Source organism: Eptatretus burgeri, chromosome 12, assembly GCF_056783735.1.
Source record: "Eptatretus burgeri isolate ZD-2024b chromosome 12, Ebu_testis_v1, whole genome shotgun sequence".
Taxonomy (NCBI): Eukaryota; Metazoa; Chordata; class Myxini; order Myxiniformes; family Myxinidae; genus Eptatretus; species Eptatretus burgeri.
In genome coordinates this window covers 28,595,747-28,623,423 of record NC_140972.1, presented here as the reverse complement: position 1 = coordinate 28,623,423, position 27,677 = coordinate 28,595,747, and the positions used below count along the sequence as shown (strand labels likewise).

Here is a 27,677-nt window from a genome sequence, read left to right as displayed (position 1 = left end):
TGATTGCTTGCGCATTAAAATGCAACATAATCACCATATCGTCACATTTTACATCATTCTGTACATATTAAATCCCCTTTTGTTGAAATTCATTTCTGATGTCATTTCTGAACAAAAGGGGTGTTCATCTTTTCCCCATTGGTTCAACGCTGGTCACACATTGGTTGGTCTGGGAGATTACAATTCCCCACTTAATTGGCTTTCATCCAAGTCCGGGATGCACTTGCCTTTGCTCGGCTGCCCCAGTTAAGATCTAATTAAGATAAGCTTAGTGCATAGCCGAGGGTGCGTCCCCCGATCAGACCGCTTGACCTCCAGTTAAACGGCAATTAGATGGAGGATACTGGACCACGTGGTTGACTCATTGGAATTGCAATTAGTACCAGGGTGACAGTTTGTTGTGAGGAATCAAACCGAGACTATGACGGCTTAAAAGAGAGTACACTACTGGTAGCTCCAAGCTATTCTGCCAGCCATTACAGGGTGGGCCCAAAATATATTACATAATTGGTGTTATTCATCGTGTATCTCTTGACATTCAGTAGGATAGTGAAACGATGGGAGGGAGTGGTAACCACCTTCCCCCTCTTCCTTATGTCATGTTAAATGTAAACACTGCCACATCTGCATATGTACTTTGTGAATGCACTTTATTAGGCAGTTTGACGGACAGAGTAGGTCGGATTCCAAAGGCCCCACAGATTTCGTTCCCCTTCATCCCCACCTCTTGTTTATCATTTTATTAAAAAAAAAAAAAAGGTTCTCCCACGTTGCCCTGGTTGTAAACCCCAGGACCTGGGGGATGCGGAGGGGTATAAACCCGTAAGTTTGTTCGGCTGGATGCACCGATGCACTGTGCGTGCTTCAGCCCACCACCTTTAAGAACCGGGAGCGGGAAGCAAAGAGTACTGTGTGGAGGATTGTGAATTCCTAACATATTTGTGGTTATTGCAACAAGGTGCAAGCAGGCAATTTCCAATTCTGTTTAATGTTGTGCAGCAAATATTTCCAACAAAAATGCCACAAATAAGCACATGTGCACACTCCAAAAATATGATAACTTTGGTCGAATTGTAATCATTTCACGTCATATTTCTAAAAAAATATTTCTGTTGAGAACACATGCAGTTTTATAATGGCATCAAACGATTTTGATACAAGACAAGTATCGTATTTTACTGTGGCTGCCTCTTCTCCCTCCCACCCTTCCTTCCCCAACCCAGATTTCTGTGCTAGAGAGTGAAGGTTTAGCAAATAAAAGGAAAAGCACTGCAAAACTCCCATCTTAAACGATATGTAAACAATGCGGAAGGAAAACCTGACGTGTACGAGTACACGTGGATAGAGGACATTCAGAACACCGTTTAAAAAAAAGTAAATAATTCCTGTCACTGCACGCATGTGACAAAGCATCAGAATGAGCACCAGAGGCAGGGACGATCATGAGCAGTGTTAGACTAAGCTTTCAGCATACTGAGGCTGCCTGGAAAATAGGGCAAGTACTGAGACCACAAGCTACAATTTTATGTTCTCTAAACATTTGAACAAATTACAAACATTAAATTATATTTTCATTATAAACAGAGATTAATTGTAGAACATAAAAATCAGATTTAGTCCCAAGGTTCTTGAAATACCAAAAATTTACATCCAGAAATTTAAATCCTTCCATTATAGTCGTCAACTGCTAACGCTTCCCCTGAGGCCGAGCGGCCGAAGAGTAAACGGGAAAGCGGTGTAATGGGCACTGTTCGGTGACTGAGGATTCCTGTTGGCACGAAAGGGAATGTAGAGAACAAGCTATCAGGTGTACCTGGACTATATTCACTGCTCGGCTGCAACGACAGTTCCAATGGGCACCTGTTGCTCAGATGTTGGTCAAGGGAAGATTCAGTAGGTGTTGCCATATCCTGAAGGGTATTCAATCTGGCATGAAGCACCTCGATCTCCTGCCGTAAGCAAGCAAGGCGCTGTTTGGCCACAACCGACCCGCCACCAAGAATGGGGATTTGGGGTAGCCAGCGCAAGTAGCACTGCTCCCATAGACGTAGCAATGGTGAGGCAAGGCACGGTGACAGTAAGCCTGGAGGAGTCGCCACCATCCGTAGCTCTTCTGAAGAGTAGGAATGTCTGGGAGTACGCAAGTGCCTGAGCGATCCTTTGCGGAAGGCATCTCCGTCTTCACCGAGCACACCTTTCCGAAGACTTTGTAACAGTGCCATGGGTGATGACGAATTCTTCCTCTGTGTTAAAATGAAATGGAAGAAAGCAGAGGTTCAAAATGGACTTCTCAAAGGTCAGCACAACTACACGAGTGGAATTGTCCAATGGTTGCTGATGATCAAAAGGTCAAAGTACAGGTAATGGATGGATTCAAGAAGTATTTCTTTCAGCCACTCTGACAATACTTCCACAGCTAGACAAACATTTTCCCGATTACAGATAGACAATGCAATTTACATCAATAAAATAACTACTGGGACATTTTATAATGAACAGCAAGGCTATAGTACCTTTTACAACTTATTGGCAAAAAGAGCTTACAGCAAGATATCCTGTGGCATGATTTTCCTGACTATGTATAACAAACCTTCGTGTGTGAACATTTCTCATCTTTATGGCTGCCAAAATCACAGGTCAGGTCAGGTCAGATATGGCAGCTTGCACCGCAGCAGCGCGTCCCTGTGTCCACTTTCCATTGGTACTCCAGGGGACTCCGTCTGGCCATCCCCCAGGCAGATGCCTGGCCCATTCCCATCTCCTTGAGATGCTGATCAACCTGCTGCAACCAAGAGGCACATGGTCGGCCCATTGGCCACTTCCACTCACGAGGCTCCCTCGCTGAGAGAATCTGGTGAGTCGGATCAGCATCAGGAAAATGAGCCACAGGCCCATACAGCTGCAGTTGACGCTCACAGACTATGCAGGTAACAAATCTCATTTGAGTCTCTCTCAGCAACCACTCGTTGGACACAAAGTCTGACCAGCGATAGCCAAGGATTGTCCAAAGAGACGTGGCACCAAAGGAATTCAGTCTCCATCTCAGACCCCTGGTCAGAGTCCAAGTCTCATAGCTGCAGAGCAAGACTGGAAAAACCAAGGACCTGAAGACTCGGACTTTCGTCCTCTCGCACAGGTACCGGCAGCGCCACACCCCATGATCCAGTGAATCCATGTCTCCCCAGGCCCAACCCAGACGTCAGTTGACCTCTGGCTCACAGCCAGCAGAGACATGAATATCACTGCCAAGGTAAGTGAATCTCTCCGTGACCCCAACATTCTCACCACAAACAGGTAGAGACAGGATAGCAGCATTCAAGATGTCATTGAAAGCCTGGATCTTAGTTTTGACCAAGGAAACCCAAAATCCCAGCGGCTCCAACTCCTCATTCAGTACTTCGAGGGCCCTGAAAAGGATATCGAGAGTCTCCACAAAGATGACTGCATCATCTGCAAAATCAAGGTCAGAGATCTTGACATTCTCAAATGATGCACCGCAGCTTGATATCTCTGACATCCTCCCCAGAATCCAGTCCCGAGAAGCACTGAAAAGTGTGGGGGCAAGTGCACACCCCTGACAAACTCCGGTAACAACTGGAAACAAGTCAGAGATGGTACCACCACACCTCACATCACTCTCAGGACAAGAGTAGAGTTCAGACATCAGATCGATCAGTTTTGGTGTCACCCCACGAAGACCAAGAATCCTCCAGAGGGCATCCCGATTCACTGTATCAAACATTTTACAGAGATCAACATAGGCTGCAAGCAGCCCCTGCCGAAACTCTCATCTGTGTTCGGTGAGGACCCGAAGAGCAAGGATATGATCACTCGTTGACCTCTTTGGTGTAAAGCCTGACTGCTCTGGACGTTGGTGCTCAAGCAGATTGTGGCGAACCCAATCAAGAATTATCCGAGCAAAGACCTTGCCCGGCACTGAGAGCAGCGTCACACCTCGGTAGTTGTGGCAGTCTTGGTGATCACCCTTCCCTTTCCAGAGAGTGACAACAAGGCCCCTCTTTCAGTCAGTTGGGATGATGCCTGTGTTCCAGGCAGAGCACAGAAATGCATGCAACGACACGAGTCCAGCATTTCCACCAGCCTTGTAAAGGTCAGCATGGATGCCACAGATCCCAGGAGCTTGACCCCATTTCACCTGGTTCACCGAAGTCTGTTTCCACAAAAGGTGGACCACATTTGATTAGAGGGTCAGCAATAGGGATAGTTACACCCCTGAGATCCAACTCAACAGCTGGTGGATCAGCCAGGTACAGCCGCTGAAAGTACTTGGCCCAGCGGGCCTTCACTTCGGACTCCTCTGTCAAGAGCCTACCATCCTCTGCTCTAACTGCAGTACACTGAGGGATGGGCTTGGAGGAACGCAATGTGTGGATTCCCTGTAAGCATGACGAGAATCATTTGACCACAGGTGATGCTCTTGCCCCTCATAGATTCCTCACACAGGCCTCCTAGTCCACCCTGAGTGCACGTACAATTTTACGCCTCAGCTCCCTGAACAGCTTAGCTCTGCCATTAAGCCTGGCCCTGCGACTCTGTTCAATGGTATCCAGTGTCCCTTGAGAGACAAAATTCATGTTTGTCTGACGGTGAGTTCCAAGACATCCATCGGACCCCCCCCCCCCACTCAGCCTGTTCGCAAACTCCTCAGCTACCCTCTCATCCATGAGCTTGCCAACATCCAGCCAAGGCTGGGATGGTACCATTCTCCTGGAATTAAGCTGCAACTTCAGAGTTGCTACAACAAGTCTGTGGTCAGTATTGAGGAACTGAGCACTCCGGTAAACCTTGCAGTTCTGGATCATCCTACAGTGCCCATCATTGAGCACATGGTCAATCTCCTTTGTCACACCACCAGCGTTGGAATGCCAAGTCCAGCGATGAGATTGTGGGCACTGAAACCATGAAGCAGCCACCCTAAGTCCATGACTTCTTGCAAAGTCAAGGAACTTAGTGCGATTCTGGTTCACAGTTCCAGACCCATGGGGACCAAAACATATCTCATAACCATCCCTATCAGTTCCAGTTGATGCATTGAAATCCTCCAAGTCTAGAAGAGTATCTCGCCTGGGGCACTGATCAACAACAGACTCGAGCGTGGCATAGAATGCGTTCTTCACGGTGAAATCACTCGCTTCAGTCGGAGCATACACAGAGACCAGGGAAATGACACCCATGGAGTGACGAATCCTTAGTCTCATAATACGTTTGTTGACCGGTGTTACCTCAATTATCATTGGAGTCAGCTTATTGGACACAGCAACAGCAACTCCTTGGGCATGGTAATCATTAGAGCCACCAGAACAACAGTCGGTGTAACCAGCCGCCATGATCTCGCCGCAATCCGGTCTCCGAACCTCAGAGAGTGCTGCAATACAGATGTCCAAAGGTTTGAGCTCAGATGATAACAGAGACAGGTGATCATCCTCTCTTAGGGATAGGGCATTCCAGGCACCCACCCGAAGGGACCGCCTCAGGCTAATGCAAGGAGACCGCTGTCTGGTGAACGACACCTCAGCACCACCCCGACAAACACTACCACAATCTGACCCGGTAAGGTTACCCCATGGTTTCCCTCCTATCATCAAAGATTGGGGGTCCCGATGGTTTTACCCCAATCCTGTCATCCGGTGAAGTGTCCTGTGAAGGGTTTTCAGATTTTTTTTTGCGCTTTTCGTACGTTTTGTGGAATGAAGGGTTTTACGGTGGCCGGAGTGCAAATCCTGCCACCAACCTCCTCATAAAAAATAACCCAACTGCAGGAGGACGTCCGCAGACTGTTGAGCACTAGATAGGGATGGCTCACAAAGAGCTCCTCCCCCCTTTGACAGGTTTTGTTTTTCATCCTGCTGGGTGTCCATATCATCCACCCTCCTCACCAAGAACCTTGGTGGGGGAGACGGTTTAGTCGCCGACAATCCGACCATGAAACAATTTAGTACAGGTTTATATGGTTGGTACCTATAGCAAGTCACAGATCTAATCTGACCTGACCTGACAATAAAAAAAATCACAGCCAGAATCTAGAATTACAACTGTTTCAAGGTTGGAGTGGAATTAATTATTTAGTGTTCAGTGTGACCCAAGTTTTTCTGGTCCTTGTTAAGCTCATAAAAACGCATCCTTACTAAAATGCATCCTCACAGTGGCTGGAATGGATTATGGTCAAGGGTCTGACCTCATTTTAAAAGTGTAGGGTTGAAAAAACCAAAATTAAAAAACAAACAAAAAGTCCTTGATCAATCAGTTTTGGTCTCCACATTTTAACCTCATTACATCATCAGTTATATCGTGTCTCTGTACTTCGGTAGACCAAAGGATGTAGTAACTACGAGAACATACCGGTATGGCAGTCAAATCAGGGCTTCACCGGGAAGCAACCATGTTCATGATACGATTATATTACTCTTGTGCGAATGATTTGAGAAAACGTGGTTGATTTTCTTGACCAATCCCATCCCTCCCTCCCTCTCTGTTCTCATGCACCAAACACGATGGCACGGCGCGCGCGCGCACACACACACCAGTCTCCCACATAAGCCATGTGTCTCAATTGGTGTCTCGACCACCCCCCCCCTTCTGCTGCCCCCCACCTTTTCATCGACCCTTGCTTAGTCCCTGGGAGAAACAAAAGTGAATACCTACCGCTTTCAGCCAGTACACCAAATTTATTTGAATTCACACACATGGACAGAAAGAGATTTTCAAAAGAAAATGGGCAAACAGCAAATAAAGCTTACATTTTGGGAAATGTACTGACAATTTAGGAATAAAATTTCACATTGTGTACATGTAATTATGTTTGTGGCAAGAACTCTAACCATTTGGCGATTACGATTACGATGGTTGTTTTTTTTTATTTTTACAGCACATCAAGTCAAGTCAATTTATTGTCGTGTGTTTAAAAACCAAGGTTAAGAAATACTGAAAAAACAAGCAAGAAAAAGACTTCATGCAGAGCACGATACTTGCAAAATCCACCCCCCTCTCCAAAGGTTACCATGGATACATCAAATTGTCCATTTCTTTAAGATTAAAATTGACAATCTTAATCAAAGCTGAGGTCAATCGGATGAAAACTGATTATTTTTCAGATTTAAATTGATTTTAGAAGATTGACCTTTGACCTCAAATTTAGTTTCCAAATTCAGTGATGCACTATGCAATTGCTGTTTAATCGGATGTAAATTGACAATTTTTCAGATGAAATTTGATGATTTTGGAAGTTTGACCTCGAGTTGACCTTTGACCTTTTGATCTCAAAAATAGTTGGTTTCCCAATTTAGTAATGCACTCTGCAATTGCTGTTTAATTTTCAAGTCAATGGATGAAAAATGATGATTTTAGAAATTTGACCACAAGATGACCTTTGACCTCAAAATCAATAGGCTTCTCAGTTGCGACTACCCCTGCAACTTAGTAAAGTTTCATGACGATTGCTTTAGAATTGTGACCTGCAGGCGATAGACAGACAGACAGAATACCAAAATTGACTGACCAATATACTTGAAAAATCTTCGAGTTTGCAAGTTACAAATCGTGATAATAGGAGGAATCACAAATAGTGGTACTCACTACTATAAATATTAATTATTAAATAAAGTTGAAAAGTAATATAGCACTAGGGTCAGGTCAGTCTTTTGGGACTACCACTGGTAACATGTAACCCAATGCTACCTGCTGCATGGTCAAGTTGTCGGCGACTAAACAGACACCCCTCATTGGCTTGTCAGTGCCACCCTGCCAGGACTAAAAGCAACACATGACAAAGGGTGGATGAGCTTCCTTGGGGAGCTAACGGCCATCCAGTAAGAAGATGATGTCTTCTAAAAAACGCCCATGATCCGGTTGGAGCGGTTTGTGGCCTCAAGTAATCAAGCGTGGTCGTGGAACCCTTGATGGAACTTTCTTTTTTTTAAATCGAAACCTGGAACCTCCTGACCTGGAAATCATCTGCTGCATTGAGAAGCTAAATGCAGGGTGCCTACTGACAGTCATCTTATTGATTACTTGTCTGATAACCTAGATTCTGTCACCAAAAGCACTGGTTCAGATAGTGTGACAATTCTAGGCGATGTCAATGTAAATAATCAGGTGTGGTTAGGTAGCAAGTCTCCAACTGATAGAGCTGGAATTGCATGCTACTACCTTTGTCTGACGCATGGTCTGGACCAACTGGTGACAGTCTACCCGTGGTGATAATCGACTGCACTTGGTAATTGTTGACTCTGCTACTTATTACACCACAAGTATGAAGGAAAACATTGGAACGTCTGACCATAACTCAATGGAGATCATCTTCAAAAACCCACCAGTCTTTGATAAATCATAACAAAGGGCGATTATGTGATTACAAAAAGCAAGCTGGGAATGCCTCAGACAGCATCTACTGTACATAACAGGGCATGGGATCAAACCCTAAACACTGGAGATCCTTAAGTAGCTTGCAACAACAGTGAGACATTCATCAAGTCAGGTATGGAGAAATTCATTCTCCATGGAGACATCACTGTTCTACCGACCGATATTGCATGGTTTACTGAGGTTTGTGGAATGGCTGGCAAAGCTGTATGACTGGCGTATAACAATTTGACTAAGAGCCATTGTGCTGTTTCCCACGATGCTCTGATCGAGGCGAGGCAGAACTCTCAGGAAGTGAATAATGAGGCTAAAAGACCACTTCCAGAGGACAAAGGATTGTCTGTGATGGAGTAACCTAACCCTGTGATTGGTTGTGGGCAGTGAAGGAGATACAAGGGAAAGGACATTATTTTAATATCTCAACCTTGCAGAAGGATGGTTACACCTTCGCCACCTCTCAGCAGAAAGAAGATATCCTCTGCGACAATTTTACATTAAAGTGTAGAGTGCAATTGCTTACACTGAAAATGACCCTTCTGATCTTACAGCTCGCACACTCAACTGGACACTGTGAAGTTCTGGTCTCGTGACATTAGATGGATCTTGCAGAAGCTAGACATAAACTAGATGGTATTCATAGAATTCTTACCCTGCACATTCAACAGTTTTGGAGATATAGAGGTGCAACATTTTTCGGTTTTTCCAAGATGGCACCTGCACCACATGACCTATGACATCATGATTATCAGTAAAATATTCTACAGGAGGAGGGGTCCTATGGTGAAAATTCCATATCCATCAGACCAACAGCTGCTGAGAAAAAAATTATAATGATGGGATAAGTGTTGTAATTAGCGAATTATGACATCATAACAAAGGCAACCAATTACATCATTAACATATCTTATTCCCCAAGGGGAGTATTTGACAATAAGCCAAGTTTGAATTTTTTTTCCATGTAGCAGTTTCGGAGATATGGAGGTGCAACTTTTTTCGATTTTTCCAAGATAGCACCTGGACATGACCTATGACATCATAATTATCATTTAAAAAAATTGTACTGGAAGAGCCACGCATATTCTGAAAATTTTGTGTCCATCGGACTTAACAGTTGCAGAGGAATTTTTTTTCATAATGATCAGATAAAGTGTTGTACTTGTCGAATTATGATGTCATAATGAAGGCACCGATGACATCATCATCAGCATATCTTATTCCCCATTGGGAGTAATTGACAATGAGCCATGTTTCAATTTTGTCCATTGAGCGGTTTGGGAGATATGGAGGTGAAACGTTTTTCCAAGATGGCATCCATACCACGTGACCGATGACATCATAATTATGAATAAAAAAAATTGTACAGGCGAAGGCACTCCTATGGTAAAATGTCGTATCAATCGGACCAACGGTTGCCGAGAAAATGAATTTTTAAAATGCAAACACACATGCACGTACGCAACCGAATGCCTAACCCTGCCTCTCGCTTCGCGAACGCAGGGTAATAAGGCATGCAGTCCTGATGAAATTGGAAATAGAGTTCTCAAGACGTACGCAACAGTCTTCGTCACACCTCTTGCCAAAGTGTTCCGTTTCTACTTTAGCACTGACACTACATCAGCCACTTCCCTTCCTCCTGGAAGATAGCCAATGTAGTGCCAGTGCATAAGAATAACTTACGCTCTGTCCCAGATAATTACAGGCCCATCAGTCTTCTGAGCTACATTAGCAAGGTTATGGAGAGAGTTATCAACACAGCACTGAAGAAACGTCTCATTGGAAATGATCCCATGAACGACAATCCGTTTGGCTTCCAATCTGGTCATTCGCCCCAGACTTACTCACATACCTGAGTCATGAGTGTATGTCTTGTTTCAACAGACGTCAGGAGGGTACAATTGTGGCACTTGACATCAAAGTCGCATTTGATGAAGTAGGGCACAAGGGATTGCTGGCCAAGCTGGATGCTAATGGAGTCAAAGTACAGCTGTTGCAGTGGTTATCGAGATACTTGATGGACAGATGTATCCAGGTAGTGGTCAATGGCCAAACATCAAATTACACTCCAATAAATGAATCAGTACTTCAAAGATCAATTATTGGGCCTATCTTAATGATCTGTGCGACAACCTGCATAATCCTCACTGCCTCTCTGCTGATGATGCTGACGAGAGTAGCATCTACTGCCTGTTGGATGAAGAGAATGCCATCATTTTTCTGAGGGAGGATTTACAGAAGATCGACGAATGGGAGCAGAAATGGAATGTCCTATTCGCTACTGAGAAATGCAAGACCTTGTCTCTCAGTAGACGACCACTGAGTGAGCAGTCTCCAGAGCTCTTTATGGGTGGCAATCCCCTGCAACGAGTCCATGAATTGGACATACTTGGAGTCGGGTTCTTCCAGAGCTTGAGCTTCAAAGTCTCATGTGAACTCCATTGCCGTTAGAGCTGGACAAAGAGTGAGTGTCCTTCATAGTATTGCATTATATTTGGATCCATCTGGCTGAGCCCAAGTGCACAAAGCCCATGTCTGGAGCACAACGGAGTATGCTCCTGTCATATGAATGTCTGCAAGTACCAGGCACCTTAAGAAACTGGATGATGTGCAATGTTGTGCTGTACATATTATCAAGGTCTGTCCACAGGAATTTAATATCGACAACCGACCACACAGGAGAATGTACCAAGTCTCGGTTTCGTATAGACTACACACAGAGGAAGCTCCAGCACCTCTGAAGTCCATGCTACCTCCATCATAGACTCCAATGAGGTCCACCAGAGCAAGTATCTCCTTTGGAAGCTATGCTGTGCATGGTCTTTCTGGCAAGACAGAGAGTGATCACTGGTCAAGTTTCACAGTATGATCGTTCTGAAATGCCCACAATAATAACTGTGTAGAAGAGCCTAAGAGATGCCACTGTCGGTCACCCAACAACATCTGGGGACGAAGGCTTTCTGCTCCAGGGTACAAAAATATCTTAAAGTCGAATATACTGATAATATTGTTGGTTATTTTTTTGTTTTTTTTTCCTTTTTCACTTTTGATATCTTGTTTTCATGGTATAATTGGGCACCAATTTTTGTTGTCAGTGCTTATTCGTAAAAAAAAATCAAATAAATAAAAATTTCATTATATACATACCCCCAAGGCACCAAAGGCCTCCAATGGTAAGTGCCGTTGAGTGACCGTTGGTTTCTCTTGCACAAACTGCGGGTTTCTCAGGAGCCATTGAGCTTCAGGCCCAAACTGTAGAGACCAGTCCCATACAGACGGCAGCCTGGCACTCTTGTAGTCTGTCCGGATGTATCTCTCTGCCTTGCTCTCCTGCTCACATGGCATACTATAGACTATAGACATTTTGTCAAGTAAATTTACTAGTGGACAGCTGTAAGGCCCAAAGTATAAATACACAACTCTCTAATGCTATAAATTGTGACTGATCCCAAGGCAGATCACATTTAATCTTTTACAAACATTTGTAGATTAAACATCTCCTTTCGAGTAATTTATTTTTCTCTTACCCGAGTTAAGCAAATAGTTTGAGACAATCTTTAACCTCTCTCCTACATAACCCCTCTTTAAATCTGCAAAACACCCAAAACATTTATTGAATAACCAAATCCCAAAGTAGGGGTGGGAATTAGGGGTGCGGGGCATAGTTTGAACTCAAAATCCATCATACTTGCTTATGAAATAGACAGACACCCCAAAAATCATATTCTGGGTATAGGCCACTTCAACTCAGATTATGCAGAATCTACACATACAAATGCACTCAGACATGTGTGGATTATTTAATGACATGATCCAGAGCTGGCTTTTCACTCAGCCTCAGCCTCCTTATACTTATTCATTCTCATACTCCACCACCCTAACCCCCACAATTTCCTTCAACCTCCCAAATTAAATGAGCATAAAATGTGAAAAACAAAAACAAAAAACTTTTGCTGTTTCACAACCTACTGACTGGATAATTTTGGCTGTTACAGCAACCAAACAATCTATTTTAACAGGACTGCATTAACAATCTATTTGTTTGTGTTCTTTAAACTCTTACCTTTCCCTGAAAATAGGCTGTTTGCATAAAATAAGGGGAGAGAAAAAAGAAAAAGAAGAGAACAAGAACAGAAGGAAGCAAGTTGTTGTGGGAGTGGGGGGGGGGGTCGGTGTGAGAAGAGATTGGGAGTAGATGTGACATGTATGGGAAGGGACAAGATAAGGATGAGCCCGTTTGTGGATACATAAAAAAAACAAGGTTCCAAGGGGGAAAATAAGACAGTGTTTTTAGGGAAAGCAGGTGGAAGTAAAAAGCAGGGCTTACCAAACTCTCAGTGTCCCTTTGATACTGTGAATTGAAGAGAAATGTGCCAAAGAGTGGGATTCGTGTGCTATCAGACAGCACTGTGAGATATGTTTCCCCAAATTCAAACGTCTCTGGATTCTGTTGCAGAAGTTGCCACATGCAATCAAGGAAGAGTTGGAACACAGGTACCTGCACATGGGTCAGATAGAGAAAACCATCATCAGAACATCGAATACCTTAAACGGTCTAATAAACACCCAGAATTTAGAATCACTGCTTGCCTCCACTCATTTGTTCCTCTTTTTCCACACCTGAGGAACCAACTTCCACATTCTCTTCAATCTAATTCTTCCCTCCAAGTCTTCAGACAGCTGTTAATCACAGTCTTGGATCATCTTTCATCCAAAACCACGATCTTCTCTACCCGTTAAAACTCCACCCCCCCCCTCAAGCCCACCTATATCCAATTCTCCAGTCTTCCCTTCTAGTTTGCTTCTGTGTCAATCTTGTCCACCCCGTTTGTCCTTCTCTACCTCTCATTCTTCCCCACATCCCATATTTGTGCAAGTCTCCCTTTATTTTGTCCATCAACCCTACTGTTGGTGCGTCCCCCCCCCCTCTCCTTCCACTGTTCCCTTTGTTCTGTTGGGTTTTGATACGTTCTATGTTCTAGCTCCTCCATGAGCCACGACTTTGCTTGAAATTAATAAATGAATGCACGAATGAAACAACATATCTAGTGCCTTCAAAAAGTATTTGCACCCCTTGACTTTTATCACATTTTGTTGTGTTTCGATGTGAATATAAAATGGATTAAACACAATTGTCACCAATCTACACAAAATACCCCATAAATAACAAAGTGAAAATATGTTTTTGAAATTTAAACAAATTAATTAAAAAAGAAAAGCTGAAATGTCTTGCATCAATAAGTATTCAACCCCTTTGCTACAACACTCCAAATTTAGCTCAGGTGCATCCACTTTCCTTTGATCATCTTTGAGATGTCTCCACAACTTGATTGGAGTCCACATGTAGTCAATTCAATTGATTGGACATGATTTAGAAAGAAACACGTTTCTATAGAAGGTCCCACAGTTGACAGTGCATGTCAGAGCAGAAACTCTCCCATGAAGTACAAGGAACTGTCCATAGAACTCCAAGATAGAATTGTGAGGAGGCAAAGATATGGGGAAGGGTTTTCTAGAGTTTTGAAAGTTCCTAAGAGCACAGTGAGCTCCATCATTAGGAAATGGAAAGAATATGGAGCCCTCCAGACGCTTCTTAGAGCTGGCCATCCAACCAAACTGAGCAGCTGGGCAAGAAGGACCTTGGTCAGGTAGGTGACCAAGAACCCATTGACCACTGACAACTACAGAGTTCCTTGGCTGAGATGGGAGAACCTGCCAGGACAACAGTCTCTGCAACACTTCACAAATCTAGGCTTTATGCGAGAGTGGCCAGACAGAAGCCACTACTGAGAAAAAGACATGACAGCATGCCTGAAGTTTGCAAAAAAGTCACATGAATGACTGAGAGCATGAGGCAAAAGATTCTGTGGTCTGATGAGATAAAAATTGAACTCTTTTGCCTGAATGCAAAGTGCTACGTCTGGCAGAAACCGAGCACAGCTCATCACCCATATTACACCATCCCTACCATGAAGCATCATGGTGGCAGCATCATGCTATGGGGATGCTTTTCAGCAGCAGGGACTGGGAGACTTGTAAGAATAGAGGGAACAATGAGTGGAGCAAAATACTGGCAAATCCCTGAGGAGAACCTGCTTCGGAGTGCAAACGACCTTAGACCAGTAAAGATTTACGTTCCAACAGGACAATGACCCCAATCATACAGCCAAATCAACACTGGAATGGCTTCAGAACAAGAATGTGAAAGTCCTTGAGTGCCCCAGCCAATGCCCAGACCTGAATCCCATTGAGAATCTGTGGAAAGACTTGAAGATTGCTGTTCACCGACACTCCCCATCCAACTTGACATAGCTTGAGCAAATCTACAAGGATGAATGGGTGAAAATCCCCAAATGCAGATGTGAAAAGCTGATAGACATACCCAAGAAGACTGAAAGCTGTAATCACAGGCACTTCTACAATCACAGGTAAACCAAAGGCACTTCTACAAAGTATTGACTCAGGGGGTTGAATACTTATTGATGCAAGATATTTCAGCTTTTCCCTTTTAATTATTATTTTTTAAATTCTAAAAACATGTTTTCACTTTGTCATTATGGGGTATTTTGTGTCGATCAGTAACTATTTTTTTTTAATTTAACGCATTTAAAATTAAGGTTGTAACACGACAAAATGTGCAAAAGTCGAGGGGTGTGAATACTTTCTGAAGGTACTGTAAATCGCTACCTCCATGATGTCTCTCAATCAAGAAAATGTATTTCTGCCAAAGTTTGACAACAACATGACAAAGTACATTTTGAGGCTCGTCTGAGGAAATTCAGCACAGGAAGAAGTGAATAAATGACTCAAAACCATACATTAATCTGTTTGAGACAGATAACTTTTATAATCATGACATGAAAGACCAACCATAAACTAACAAGGAGAGTTCTTGACTTTTTACTCAACAGGATTTCCTGTTATATCTATCTGATTGTTTGAAAAGGACTTGTATGTTTGTTGGAAGAAAGAAAATGAATTGCTGAGCAAGTTTTGAAAATGAGCAATCAATAGAAAGACTGACAAGAAAGCAATTTGTTTTAAAATTTAAAATACAAATCGATGTCTAGGAAATGGTAATAAAATTGATCAATAATTGAATCCGACGAAATATAACTTAATGGTGCGTCCGTCCATCATTTAGTGAGCACTCATACATGACTATATACCATAAGATACTGACTCAGTCACTATGGTTTGTTGTGTGAACACTGCACAGGTAGACTGATGGTGTTACATCTTCCATGTATACTTAGCCTGTCAGCCATTCCAAGCAGTTTCATCTCATACAGAGTTCATGCATGGTCTATCTTCTTCTTTCATATGCAGCACAAGGCTGTGGGATAGCATCATTGGCTGAGAACATGGCAATGCTGCTGATGTCTGCTGTGTAGATCAGAAAGATTCAGAAAGAAGAATGTGATTCAGAAAGAAGCCCTCTGTAGGTTAGGGCAGAAATTTGTAATTTGTTCAGAGTGCCGGCAATAGCTCACCGACTATTCATGAAGGACACCATGGGATCTTTAATGTCCTCCAACTAATGCCGGCAGGCGGTACCAGGATGACAGTTTACAGCTGAGTTGGGATTCAAACCCAGGCTAGAGGAGAGTGTGGGTATCTGTAGGCCACTCTGTCAGCCTGTTCATTGTCTGTAGCTCTTGCCAATAAATGTATAACGAGAAAGAGCGATCGGTGATTGCAGACCAACACCAGGACTTGTTTTGTGTGATTTTTGTGTGGTATGTTTGAGTGGTGTATTTGTGTAGCGTGGACGATGCATTGATGATGTAGGTTTTATGTTCAATACAACAGAGAAACAGACCTTTTCAGTTTTATTGCATAGATTCACATTGCAATTGTATGTATTTTATAAATGAACTCATGTTCTGTACTTTCTAGATGCATACACATTCTCATAGTAGGTACTTTATAGATGTACTCACATTCTTAATAGTACATCCTTTAGAGACATACTCACATTCTTAATCGTACATCCTTTATAGACATACTCACATTCTTAATCGTACATCCTTTATAGACATACTCACATTCTAATTGTATGTACTTTATAGAGATACGAATTGAAAAAAGATAACTTGTAATATTGGCTACCACCAGGTGGCATTTGTGGCCTAAATTAGCACATTATATGTGGAAAGACCGACAGACAGACAGACAGACAAACAGAAAAAGAAATAAAGAAACAAACAGACCCAAATGTAATCCCCTCCTCTGGTGAGGGTAAATATACCCCTGCAAGAGGTAGGGTACAACAATTAGCAAAACCAAGACTTTCATGAGAAATACCTAGCACGAGTTGAGACTAGTTTTAAGGCAAAGGAGCTCCAATGACTACGTCTCTGCTTATCCATATATTGGAGGATTTTCCTGCCAATCTTTGTGAAAGGAAAAGTGAGAATGTGCAATTTGAACATGATGTTTTATGTAGTTTATCGGTTTCTTCTTTTATGTTTCCTGATCTGCAGAAAGGAAAGCTGTATTAGCCTGTCTACCACAGGGGTGAGGAACAGTCTGGCACAAGTTTTACTCAAAGTGGTACAAATAATAATCAACCAAGGAAACAGAGGGTTTATAATACAGTTAATAAATAGGACAGATCCAAAAAGTAATTGAAGGGATGCCAGCTTCAAAGTTTAAGAATCCTCCCAAAGGGCAACAATGTGGATTGTGAGACCCACCATCATTTTGAACATCTTTGAAAGGATTTTTAACACCTGGCATGTGATGCCCGCACAGTCGTGGATGAAAACAATTCGTTGTTCAAAAACGTTACCCTGAACCTTGTCTGCTTAGCATATACACTAGTTGGTAGTGTCTTATTTATTTTATTTAATTGGACAGGTTGGGTGTGTGACAAGGACAAATTGATTATATTGTGGTGAAGATCCGGATAAGTGATTCTTCACAATTAAAAGATAGGGCCAAAAGTGATATACAGTGTAGCATGATATTTCAAAAAGTTGTCAACGGGTTATGATAAAACTTGGTGGATGAGTTCGTTAGGTGACAAGAACAAGCAGATTAGAATTTCTTCACGGTCTGGATGCTGTTCATAAAAAGACAAAAGAAGTAAATATAAAAACTCATTGTGCCTTCCTCGCTCATACCTCACCAACATCCAGCTGCAAATGATTAAGCCTGTCAAGGAAGCGATGTCCAGCCAAGACCCATTCTTTCTGAATAAGGCTTTGAAAGCCAACTATTGTACGGCTCTGTGCATCCAGCAGTACTTGTACCAGTGACGCAACCACGCAGCACATGTCTCTGCAATCAATTTCTGCAAAATAATGTACAACAGTCCAACTATTAGAAGGCAAATAGCAAGAAGTTTTAACAGGTACAGTGATTCTTCAAGAATCACTGCTCACCTTCATTCCTCTTTGTTCCCACCTTTGGAACAAACTCCCACACACTCTTAAATCCCACACTTCCCTCCAGGTCTTCAAAACAGCTGTTCACCACCATTTCTCATCTTCCCCCATCCAAAACCACGATCTTTTCCACCCCAAACCATGATCCCCATTAATCCACTCCAAACCCACCTCCTTCAAATTCCCTGCTTTCCTTCCTGAAAATCCCTGTTGTGTCCATTTTGTTTACCCCGTGTACCCCGCCCCATTCCCCACTGTTTTCTGCTTCCCTCTCAACCTTGTCTCCTGCTCCCCTTGTTATACGTTGTGTGTTAGCTCTTATGACTGACATTGTATAAAAATAAATAACCAGTTTGGTAAGGGAATATTGCTCATGTATGGTGAGAGTCGTTAATTGTAATTATGTCCCATTCAAATGGGCTAGTTCCTTCAAACAATTTAAGTGAAAAGGTAAATAATCACTATGACTTGGTGCCAAAACAAATTATATTATTTTGGCATACTCGATAATTTGTCAGGACATTTCACTCGATATCTAAAAAACAGCTCCTCACACACAGTCATAATGCAAATTGTAATCTCAAGAATGTTCATTACATGATAAATGGAATGCAGTTAAATTAAACGTTAAATTACCCTGCAGTGTAGTATGTGACAATGAACATTGTTACCTGTTAAAGGAGAACCTAAATGCTCAGACCACCCCAATGCTAATCTATACCTTGATACCCTACAAAATAGATATGATGCGTCTTTATCCAATTAAAAGTCGAAATCTTCTTCACATTAGCCATGATGTCGCATCAGGAAGTCGACCATCATATCGGTACTGTCGCCAGGTTACATAGCGGTGCGATTTAACTCCAACGGCAAATAATTTTCAAGTTTCCACAAGTACGCCAAGTCGAAGTGTCCTTAGTGGTTGTATAGTAATACAAACTCAGATGGTTTCATGCTACAACAATGGCCTAAGAACCCTGTTTGCCAGTAATTGGAGGAGGTTTGTGCAAAATACCCAAGTGTGGATTAGGCCTACAAAATGTTCACTTTTGTGCTCGGAACATTTCACAGAGCACTGGTATGAAACAACAAAGATGACGAGATCTTGTGCTTATCTGCCAAGATTGAGAGAGGACGCCGAACACACGATTAAGAGGAAGAAAGAGCCGTCACTGGAAACTGCAACACCATCTCAACCCAGTTACCAGATTATGTACAAGGGCGATTTGAGTCGTGGATCAAACACCTGTTGCCATTGCTTGGAAGTTACCACAAGAACACCTGAAAATAATTATCTATTATATCAACCCAAATTTCTGCAAGTCAAATGAACCATTGTCTATTTATAGTGGAGAGAAAGTATGTATGTATGTATGTATGCATGTATTTATCATCTACTCCTCCAAGAGGATTTGACCAAGGAAGTGAAAGCTTTCAGGGTTTCCCCACCTTCACCACCCTCCCCCCCTCCACAATCCCCCATCAAACATAACCCCCACAACATCCACCACCATTCCACCACCCCCCCTTTCCATCATCCCCCCACACACACCACCACCACCACATCCTCACGGACACGAATGCCATCTGGGGAAAGTATGAAATGGGACGGTGCCCTAACATACAAGAAACCTGGTCAGCCTGTGATGGTGGGACAAAGCATTCGTCTCCTATTTTGTCCACGGTGTCTGAATGTGCCTGGGCGGTATCGGTTGTCGGCCAATGACGTGTATTTCTGCTCAAGTAACATACCTGATTTTTTTTTTGTATACCTTGTCGAGGCTCGTATGAGAGCTAACACACAACGCACATCAAGGGGGGCAGGAGACAGGAGGGGAGGGAGTGGGAAGGACAAAACAGTGGGGAACAGAGACATTAGGAGATCTGTGGAAGGGAGAGGGATGTGACAGGGAACATGGGGAATAGAAGATGGACATTACAGGGACTTTCAGGAAGGAAAGCAGGGAATCTGAAGGAGGTGGGCTTGGGTGGATTATCGGAGGTAGAAAAGATCGAGGATTTGGATGGGGGATGAAAAGAGGTGGTGGTGAACAGCTGTTTTGAAGGCCTAGATGGAAGAATGGGAATGAATAGAGTGAGGGAGTTTATTCCAAAGGCGGTTTAGCCTGGTGTTGGCGCAGTGGTTCGGGCAGTGGCTTGGGATCCAAAAGGTCCTGAGTTCAAGCCTTGTTGGGCCACTGAATTAATACACCAGGGGGTTGACTCAGCCTGTCATCCTTCCGAGGTCGGCGAAATGAGTACCAGTGTACTGGGCCGGTGTATACCCCGGTTAAAATAGGTGTACCATATCCCTGTGTCGTAAGAGGCGACCAGGGTTGCATCAGGAAGGGCATCCGGCATAAAACATGTGCCAAATCACAATGCGAATCATACGGATGATCCGCGATGGCGACCCCATACGGGGGGGGGGGGGAAGGAAGAAGAAGAAGGAGGAGAAGGAGAAGGAGAAGGAGAAGGAGGAGAAGGAGAAGGAGAAGGAGGAGAAGGAGAAGGAGAAGGAGAAGGAGAAGGAGAAGGAGAAGGAGAAGGAGAAGGAGAAGGAGAAGGAGAAGGAGAAGGAGAAGGAGAAGGAGAAGGAGAAGGAGAAGGAGAAGGAGAAGGAGAAGGAGGAGAAGGAGAAGGAGAAGGAGGAGAAGGAGAAGGAGGAGAAGGAGAAGGAGAAGGAGAAGGAGGAGAAGGAGAAGGAGAAGGAGAAGGAGAAGGAGAAGGAGAAGGAGAAGGAGAAGGAGAAGGAGGAGAAGGAGGAGAAGGAGAAGGAGAAGGAGAAGGAGAAGGAGAAGGAGGAGAAGGAGAAGGAGAAGGAGAAGGAGAAGGAGAAGGAGAAGGAGAATGAGGAGAAGGAGAAGATTATTCCAAAGGCGGGAAAAAGAGGAATGAAAGAGTGAAGGTGAGCAGTGATTTGTGATTTTGGTAGTTTTACCAGGAGGGGGTTGTTGGCGGACCTTGAGCGCCCTGCGGAAATGTGGTGGGGACAAATCGCAGAGAGAGCAGGGGGGGCGAGGCTGGAAAGGAGACGGTAGAAGACAGAAAGACCACCGACTAACCTGCGGTGATTGAGTGAGAGGCCCAAAGACTCAGCCTCATTGCGGGAGATGCCAATGATCCCAAATGCCTTGGTTTCTACAGCGTGAAGCCGAGAAAGGTGGGAGGCAGGAGCACCAGCCCAGAGGGGAGAGCAGCACTCCATCAGGCTGTGGACAAAAGCTTTGTAAGTGGTCAGGAGCTCAGGTGGGCCGAGGAAGGACTTTGCACGACGGAGGATTCCCAGTCGGCGACTAACTTTGGAGGCGAGGTTTGAAATGTGGCTTTCACAGGAAAGGTCATGGCAGATAGTGAGACCCAGAAGCTTGAAAGAAAGGACTTCTTCCAGAGGATTGTTGAGAAAGTGGATGGGGGGGGGGGTTTCTAAACAGTCCTTTCGAAGAGACATCGTGAGAGTGTGAGATTTGTCCAGATTGAAAGACATGTTCCATGTGTTGGACCAGTTTGTGATTTTATCCAGATCAACAGTGAGCAAAGAAGCTGCTGCTTGCCGGTCTGAGGGATGACCGATGGTACGGCAGAGGGTGGAGTCATCAGCAAAGAGATATAGAGGATTTTCCAGAGAGTCGGAGAGATCATTGATGAAAACCAGAAAAAGAACAGGGCCCAGAACGCTACATTGAGGAACTCCAGCCTGGACAGGAATGGGGGATGAAAGAACTCCATTCAGGGCCACACGGTGACTGCAACAGGAGAGGAAGTCTGCAAGCCATGAGTGGAGATGGCCTTGGATACCATAGGAAGAGAGTTTGGTGAGCAGGGCAGGGTGCCAGACTGTGTCAAAAGCACGTGATATGTCCAGGGATACGGCTCGGATTTCCTGTCTGGCATTGAGGGCTTCCATCCATTGTTGGGAGAGCAGAAGCAGCATATCCAGGGTAGAGTGACCAGGTCTGAAACCAAATTGATGATAAGAAATCAAGCCATTGGAGAAGAGGAAGGATTTGATGTCTGAAGCGATGATGGATTCCATAACCTTGCTGATGATTGGGAGAAGGCTGATTGGTCTGTAGTTGCAGGGATCTGTTTTTGCACCTTTTTGTGCAGGGCAGTGATGTTTATCAATTAATACAAAATCCCTCCCTTATTAACATTCAATTGAACAGAAAAAACAAAATCTACCATCTGAAGTGAGCATGTGACCAGCATTTTCATCTTCATGAACATGTCTGCCTTCTTCCTCTGAATCGCTCGCAGAAGGCTCAAAGCTGTTAGTATTAATTAATAACTATTCCTTATAAAGTTGCCCTTCTGTCTCCTGTCATATGGAGGTTTCACCCTTAAAACACCACAAAGGGCACAGTTATGTCTATTTATTTTCCGCAGTGACATCCTCTGGGTTACCAGTGCACTCGCTGCTGTGCCCCGAGGTCGACACGTAACAATACCTCAACATTTTCCATTCCAGACTTGAGTTTTCTTCTTCCATTGTTCATGTTTCTTCTCATCAACTTTGTCTGCTTTTTTCTGTTTTGGATTTTGCGACTGTGGAATTATTACTTTTTATTTTAAAGAGTTGAGACTCTTCCATGTGTTGTTAGCAATTATTAGCCTTACCTGAAAGATGGAGGCTATTGTAATCAGTCTGTGTGAGGAAGTGAGTGAGTGAGTGAGTGAGTGAGTCTCCACGCAGATAAACTTTGATACAGCACCCATAGACAACAAACTTAAAAATTACCCCCGTGTGGGGGTGACGGTCATCTCTATAATGTTTTTTACTATCATAATCGATGAACCGTTGCCAGATATCTCCTAAAATGACAGACGAGATAGGTTTTGAAAATGGCAACTTTCACAACTTTCGTGACCTCGTGACCTTGACCCTGACCTCGAATCCGGGAAAAAATATGTCGTTGGGTATCACTCATCGACCTCTACCCACATACCAAATTTCATCAAGATCGGAAGTAAAAAGTTTTCTTTGTACCGGGAGGTGTTTTTGACCATCTTCCAGGTTACCCAAGGAAAAGACAAGGGTAGGTGGGGGGGGGGGATAAATATAAATCCCGGACCAGGAGGATCTAAGAAAACATTGAAGATGGAAGACCATTCAAATGCAGGATGCCCATGTTCACTGTATCATCTGATGTGAAAAACAATAAAGAAGGATTAAAACTTGTTTTTACAATATAGTCTGGCATGTTTTTCTTCGAGAAACCTGTTGGATCATCAAACAAATGGAAACAATGGTGAGAAAATTACTGTCCAAGCCGTAGATGTGTGCATGCACACCAGTGCATAGTGCTGGATATGATTTTAAAAAAGGTGACTACGAGGAGTCAACACGCTCAAAACGATCAATCAGAGCCATAACCAGCTCTTACTTTTCAGCGGGCATCTGATCGTACAGTCTCCCCATCCCCATGATCACATCAAAGGCTGATTTCTGGCCCGTTGAAGGCTGAATATCAGCATCTCGCAGGGAAACTTTGACGTGCTTGGCACCGAAATCTTTCAATACGAACAGCAGTGTACAACTTTCGATGGAAACAAAATCGGCACGATCGAGAGGAGCCTGCGAATTATCCCTGCTGATGCACTGAATTGATGCAATCGTTTGGTCAGAATATTCGTCGTCAAGATGTTGCGTGAATAAATCACCAATACAGTCCCTCAAATTTATACCGCTGACATACTTCTTAGCAATCACTTTCGCCCCAGAAACTACAGTCAATCTGAACCACGCTGGCCACTGCTCAGATGCCATGACCGAAGACGACTGTGCAGTTTGGTTTAAGGTGACTCGGCATTTTGGCGCACACGCACGAAATTGTATTTTGAAAATAAATGCCGATGTTTACATTTCGGGTTTTGAAACTTTTGCACCTTTGGCAGAAAATGTATAAATATAAAAGGCTAAAAATGTGTTTTATATTTATATTTCATTTTGGCAAATATACCGTCGGCGGATCCGCAAACCAAGTTATAAAATAACTAAGGCCTTACTTGACCGTTCAGACAACGCTGGCAGCTCAGGAAACTAGGAAACTTGACACGATCTCATGGACGGTCAACGTTACAAAAAAGAAAAATTGGGGTCGGATACCAGGCTGAGAGAGACGATTGGTCGAAATCCTTCCTTCCTTCTTTGCGAATCGCATCGGCGTTTTTGGCCATCTTCTAGATCACGTGATGATCAAGCGGGAAGGAAATTCAGAAATCTGTCTGGTTCGATACAAGATAATATTTTTTACTATCATAATCAATAAACAGTTGCCGAATATCTTGTAGAATGGCAGACTAGATAGGTTTTGAAAATGGCGATTTTTATAACTTACGTGACCTCGTGACCTTGACCCTGACCTTCAACCCGGACAAGTTATATCGTTGTGCAACACTCATCGACTTCTACCCACATACTAAGTTTCATCAAGATCGGAAAGAAAAATTGATGGACGACGGACATTTGGTCTGGCTTTATTAGGTCATCTTGGTAGAGATGACCTAATAAAGTGCCCCAGCATGTGAAAGACTTTTAAATTGTTTGTTTATTTTTTGTCTTGCGAAGGTTCTTAAAGAAGGGAGTTATTCTGGCTTATTTAAATTCAGAGGGAACAGAAGATGATGTAATTGATTATTTTGGTTTGAACTGAACAGAGAAGTGGAAGGAAACGACCAGAGAAGATATAATCAGATCTGGTAAAGAGGTTGTTACTGATGATTGATTGGATTGCTTCTTCAATGACAGGGAAAAAAAATGCTTGAAAAAGAAGTCGGTATTATATGACAAAAAAACAAAAGCAATCCAGAGCATGTTTGCTTGGTTTATGACAAATATACCAACTAGTGAACCTGCAAACAATTACTCTTTACAAAAAGGGGGAAACATTTGCTACAATAGGGAAGTATTGAAAACTGAGAAAACTATCAATATCACTTTGCTTGTGTGCTTAAATTGTCAAAAGAATGGTATTATAAAATCTCTTTAGAATTCTGCCACATCCTTCCATTTGCAACCTTTGAATACCCTCGCAATCGTGCATACTTCATCAACTGTTACTTTACCGTTCGTTCGCAATCGGGAAGATGACAATTTTCCAGTTTCTACCCTTTAGACATTCCATGGCAGAACTGAACTTTATGTAACCATTGAAAGTGTAGAGCAGTTATCTTGCTTCACATTCCCATCTGAATCCCAAGCTTACAATGTGCAGAACCCGGATTCAAATCCCAAATATCATGTGCATTTATCCATTGTGCACTGAAGTCCGTTAAACTGATATTAAAATACACTGTGATGTCGACAAATGCATTTGCCCTTTAAACGGTTTATGTACAAGCTCCACCATGAGCCAGTGTTATTCTTCCATCAGGGATACTTCCAGTTGATATTAATCAAGAGATGGTGGGTGAACTTGGTGACCATAAACATTGCTCCCAAGGATTCCCTAAAACTTAAATCAGGAGATTTGTGCAGGCCAGTCCATGTGAGTGATGTTGTGGTCCCGACATGCATCGTTTGCCACATGTATGGGTGCACTGTGTGGATGGGTGTTGTCACTGATAAGGATGACGTTGTAACCTTGCTGTTGGGCCAGATGCATCACAGGTGTAATGATCTCATTCCTGTATCTGACACAAGCCATAGCACACCTTTGAAAGATGACAAGATCAGTTCTACAGGCCAACTTGAATGCCAGCCAATACAATCAGGCTGCCCCCACATAACTGTTCATGCTTCCTTCTCACCTCGTCTTGAGATTTTAAAATGTCTGCCATTGAAGTTTAGTCGAATCTAGACTGGAGGTGAAAGGAATATGGCACCAACAGTTCATCTTTCAGTTGTGATGTCGTGTTGCCCATTGTATGTGCATGTAGCTATCAATAATGTTGTGCAAGAGTAATGCAAAGCAGCGCTCTTCTGGATCTCACACCACTGGCATGAAGCCTGTTCCAAACCATTTCCATCAAAATTTGACTGTCAATTCCCCTTTGCAGGTTATTCTGGAGACAATGTCTATATTGTTGGACTCTGCTATTTATGGATTCGCTATTCGCGGATCCCGGGTATTCGTGGTTGATAAAAGGTGACCTGCTTCTAGATTTGTGGCCCTGTGCTTCGTGTATTCAGTTTTTCATAGGATTTTTGATATTCCCTAAAAAAAAAAATCACAAACCCCAGGGAGCCCATCTCCCTTTTTCCCATTGAAGCAATGCCCCGACATTCACGGCATTTTCCAGGAACGTATCCCCCCACGAATAGCTTGGTCCGACAGTACGATAAAAGGAGCCGTGCATGTGAGTCCAACCCATTGGTTGAACAGTTCGCCTGACTCCACCCACAATTTCTGTGGTACAGCCACCATATTCGATATTCCGTTTAGGTCTGAGGTTTCATCGACCTCTTTTGTAACGGTTGCGCTTTCTGACTCTGTCACGGCTTTATCTTGACTCGTATTTCATTTTTCATAGTTGCTAAGATGGTTTAAGATTCAGTTGCAAAAAACGGGAAAAAAAAATTGGACGAATATTGATGCTTTAAAAGGCAAAAATGCATTTTAATGGCAGTTTCTGGTTTGGCACGATGTAGGGAAAGGGGTGGGGGAGTTGGAGGTAGAGAGGGAGGAGAGGAGGGGGAAGGGGAGAGGAGGGGGAAGGGGAGAGGAGAGGGTGAGAGCGAGAGAGGGCAAGGTTGCTTTGATCAATATGTAATGCATGTTATTCAATACATGTGCCTCATTCTATGATGAATAGAATTAATATAAGAAGGCTTAATAAGAAGATTAATAGAAGAAGGTACAAGTGGTGGTGCTATATATATATATATATATTTATATATATATATATATATATATATATATATATATATATATATATATATATATATATATATATATATATATATATATATATATATATATATATATATATATTCTTGTCAGAATTGCATGTGTAAGTTTACTCATAGCCAAAATGTAACTGGCACAGGTGTGTGTGTGTGTGTGTGTGTGTGTGTGTGTGTGTGTGTGTGTGTGTGTGTGTGTGTGTGTGTGTGTGTGTGTGTGTGTGTGTGTGTGTGTGTGTGTGTATATGTGTATGTGTGTGTGTGTATGTATGTATGTATGTATGTATTATGTATGTAATCTCCATATGTGGGTTTTAGAAGGTGGAACGGAGCCTCTTAGGTCTCATAGTATCCGTGTGCATGTGTGCTTGTGCGCACGTGCTACGGGTGATGTGCTTGTGCTGTTTAAAAGTAGTTCCCTCGAGTAAGAGTGATAAGATGACAATACTCGTACTCACAAGTCGTTGCACTCACAATATTTGATGACCTAAACGAGATCTCTCGGTGAACTGCTGAACTATCTTATGAGTAATCGAGAAAAGCCACCGAGATAAACATTATACTAAAAGGAACTGCATTCTGAGTTACCACCCCACCCCTTTGAACAATCACAATGGCATGAGCAAACTTATTTGGTGTTTTACAACATCTTGCCATCCCTATACTGATTTAAACCTCATGAGTGGCAAAGATAAAGAGGGAAATGACGTTGGTCATGTGCAAACATTCTGTCGGAGATGTGACTTGCATGCAATTTTCCAGGGTTGCTTAGTTCAGGTGACAAAAAAAAAAATGTAACATTTAATGTTACACTTATTCCCGATTATGATTCTATTCTCAAGCCGTGTTTTTATCTGCATGACTAATTGTTTTTGAACTGTGAAGTCATAGTTTATTGGAGAGATTAAAAGTTGTTGCTCAATTTTCTTCGGAGGTGGAAGGTATACTTCGTCATTTTAAACTATGCTTATGAATGGATCAGTCTCTGCAAGCAAATTTTAATGATGTCCCACCAAAAAGTACTTTCTGCCATTTGAGCAGGAGGTAGATGATCAACCATAAGA

The 27,677-nt window shown here is 43.0% G+C and overlaps 1 protein-coding gene across 5 annotated transcripts in view; it reads right to left on the bottom strand.

Moving 5' to 3' along the window:
• Nucleotides 1-969: 969 nt before the first annotated feature.
• The window catches only part of LOC147015326 (myotubularin-related protein 10-like), a 78,327-nt gene continuing 51,619 nt past the window's right edge, over nucleotides 970-27,677 (bottom strand). For 4 of the 5 annotated variants that reach the window (XM_085849993.1, XM_085849994.1, XM_085849991.1 and 1 more), the window contains 4 exons: nucleotides 17,502-17,671; nucleotides 12,701-12,871; nucleotides 11,521-11,703; nucleotides 970-2,243 (listed from right to left, as the gene is read on the bottom strand). In XM_085849993.1, the coding sequence (XP_085706119.1) occupies nucleotides 1,659-2,243; nucleotides 11,521-11,703; nucleotides 12,701-12,871; nucleotides 17,502-17,671 (1,109 nt within the window). In that variant the 3' untranslated portion in view covers nucleotides 970-1,658. Of the gene's footprint in view, nucleotides 2,244-11,520; nucleotides 12,454-12,700; nucleotides 12,872-17,501; nucleotides 17,672-27,677 lie in introns of those variants that run through there. The other variant, XM_085849995.1, reaches the window with a different exon arrangement.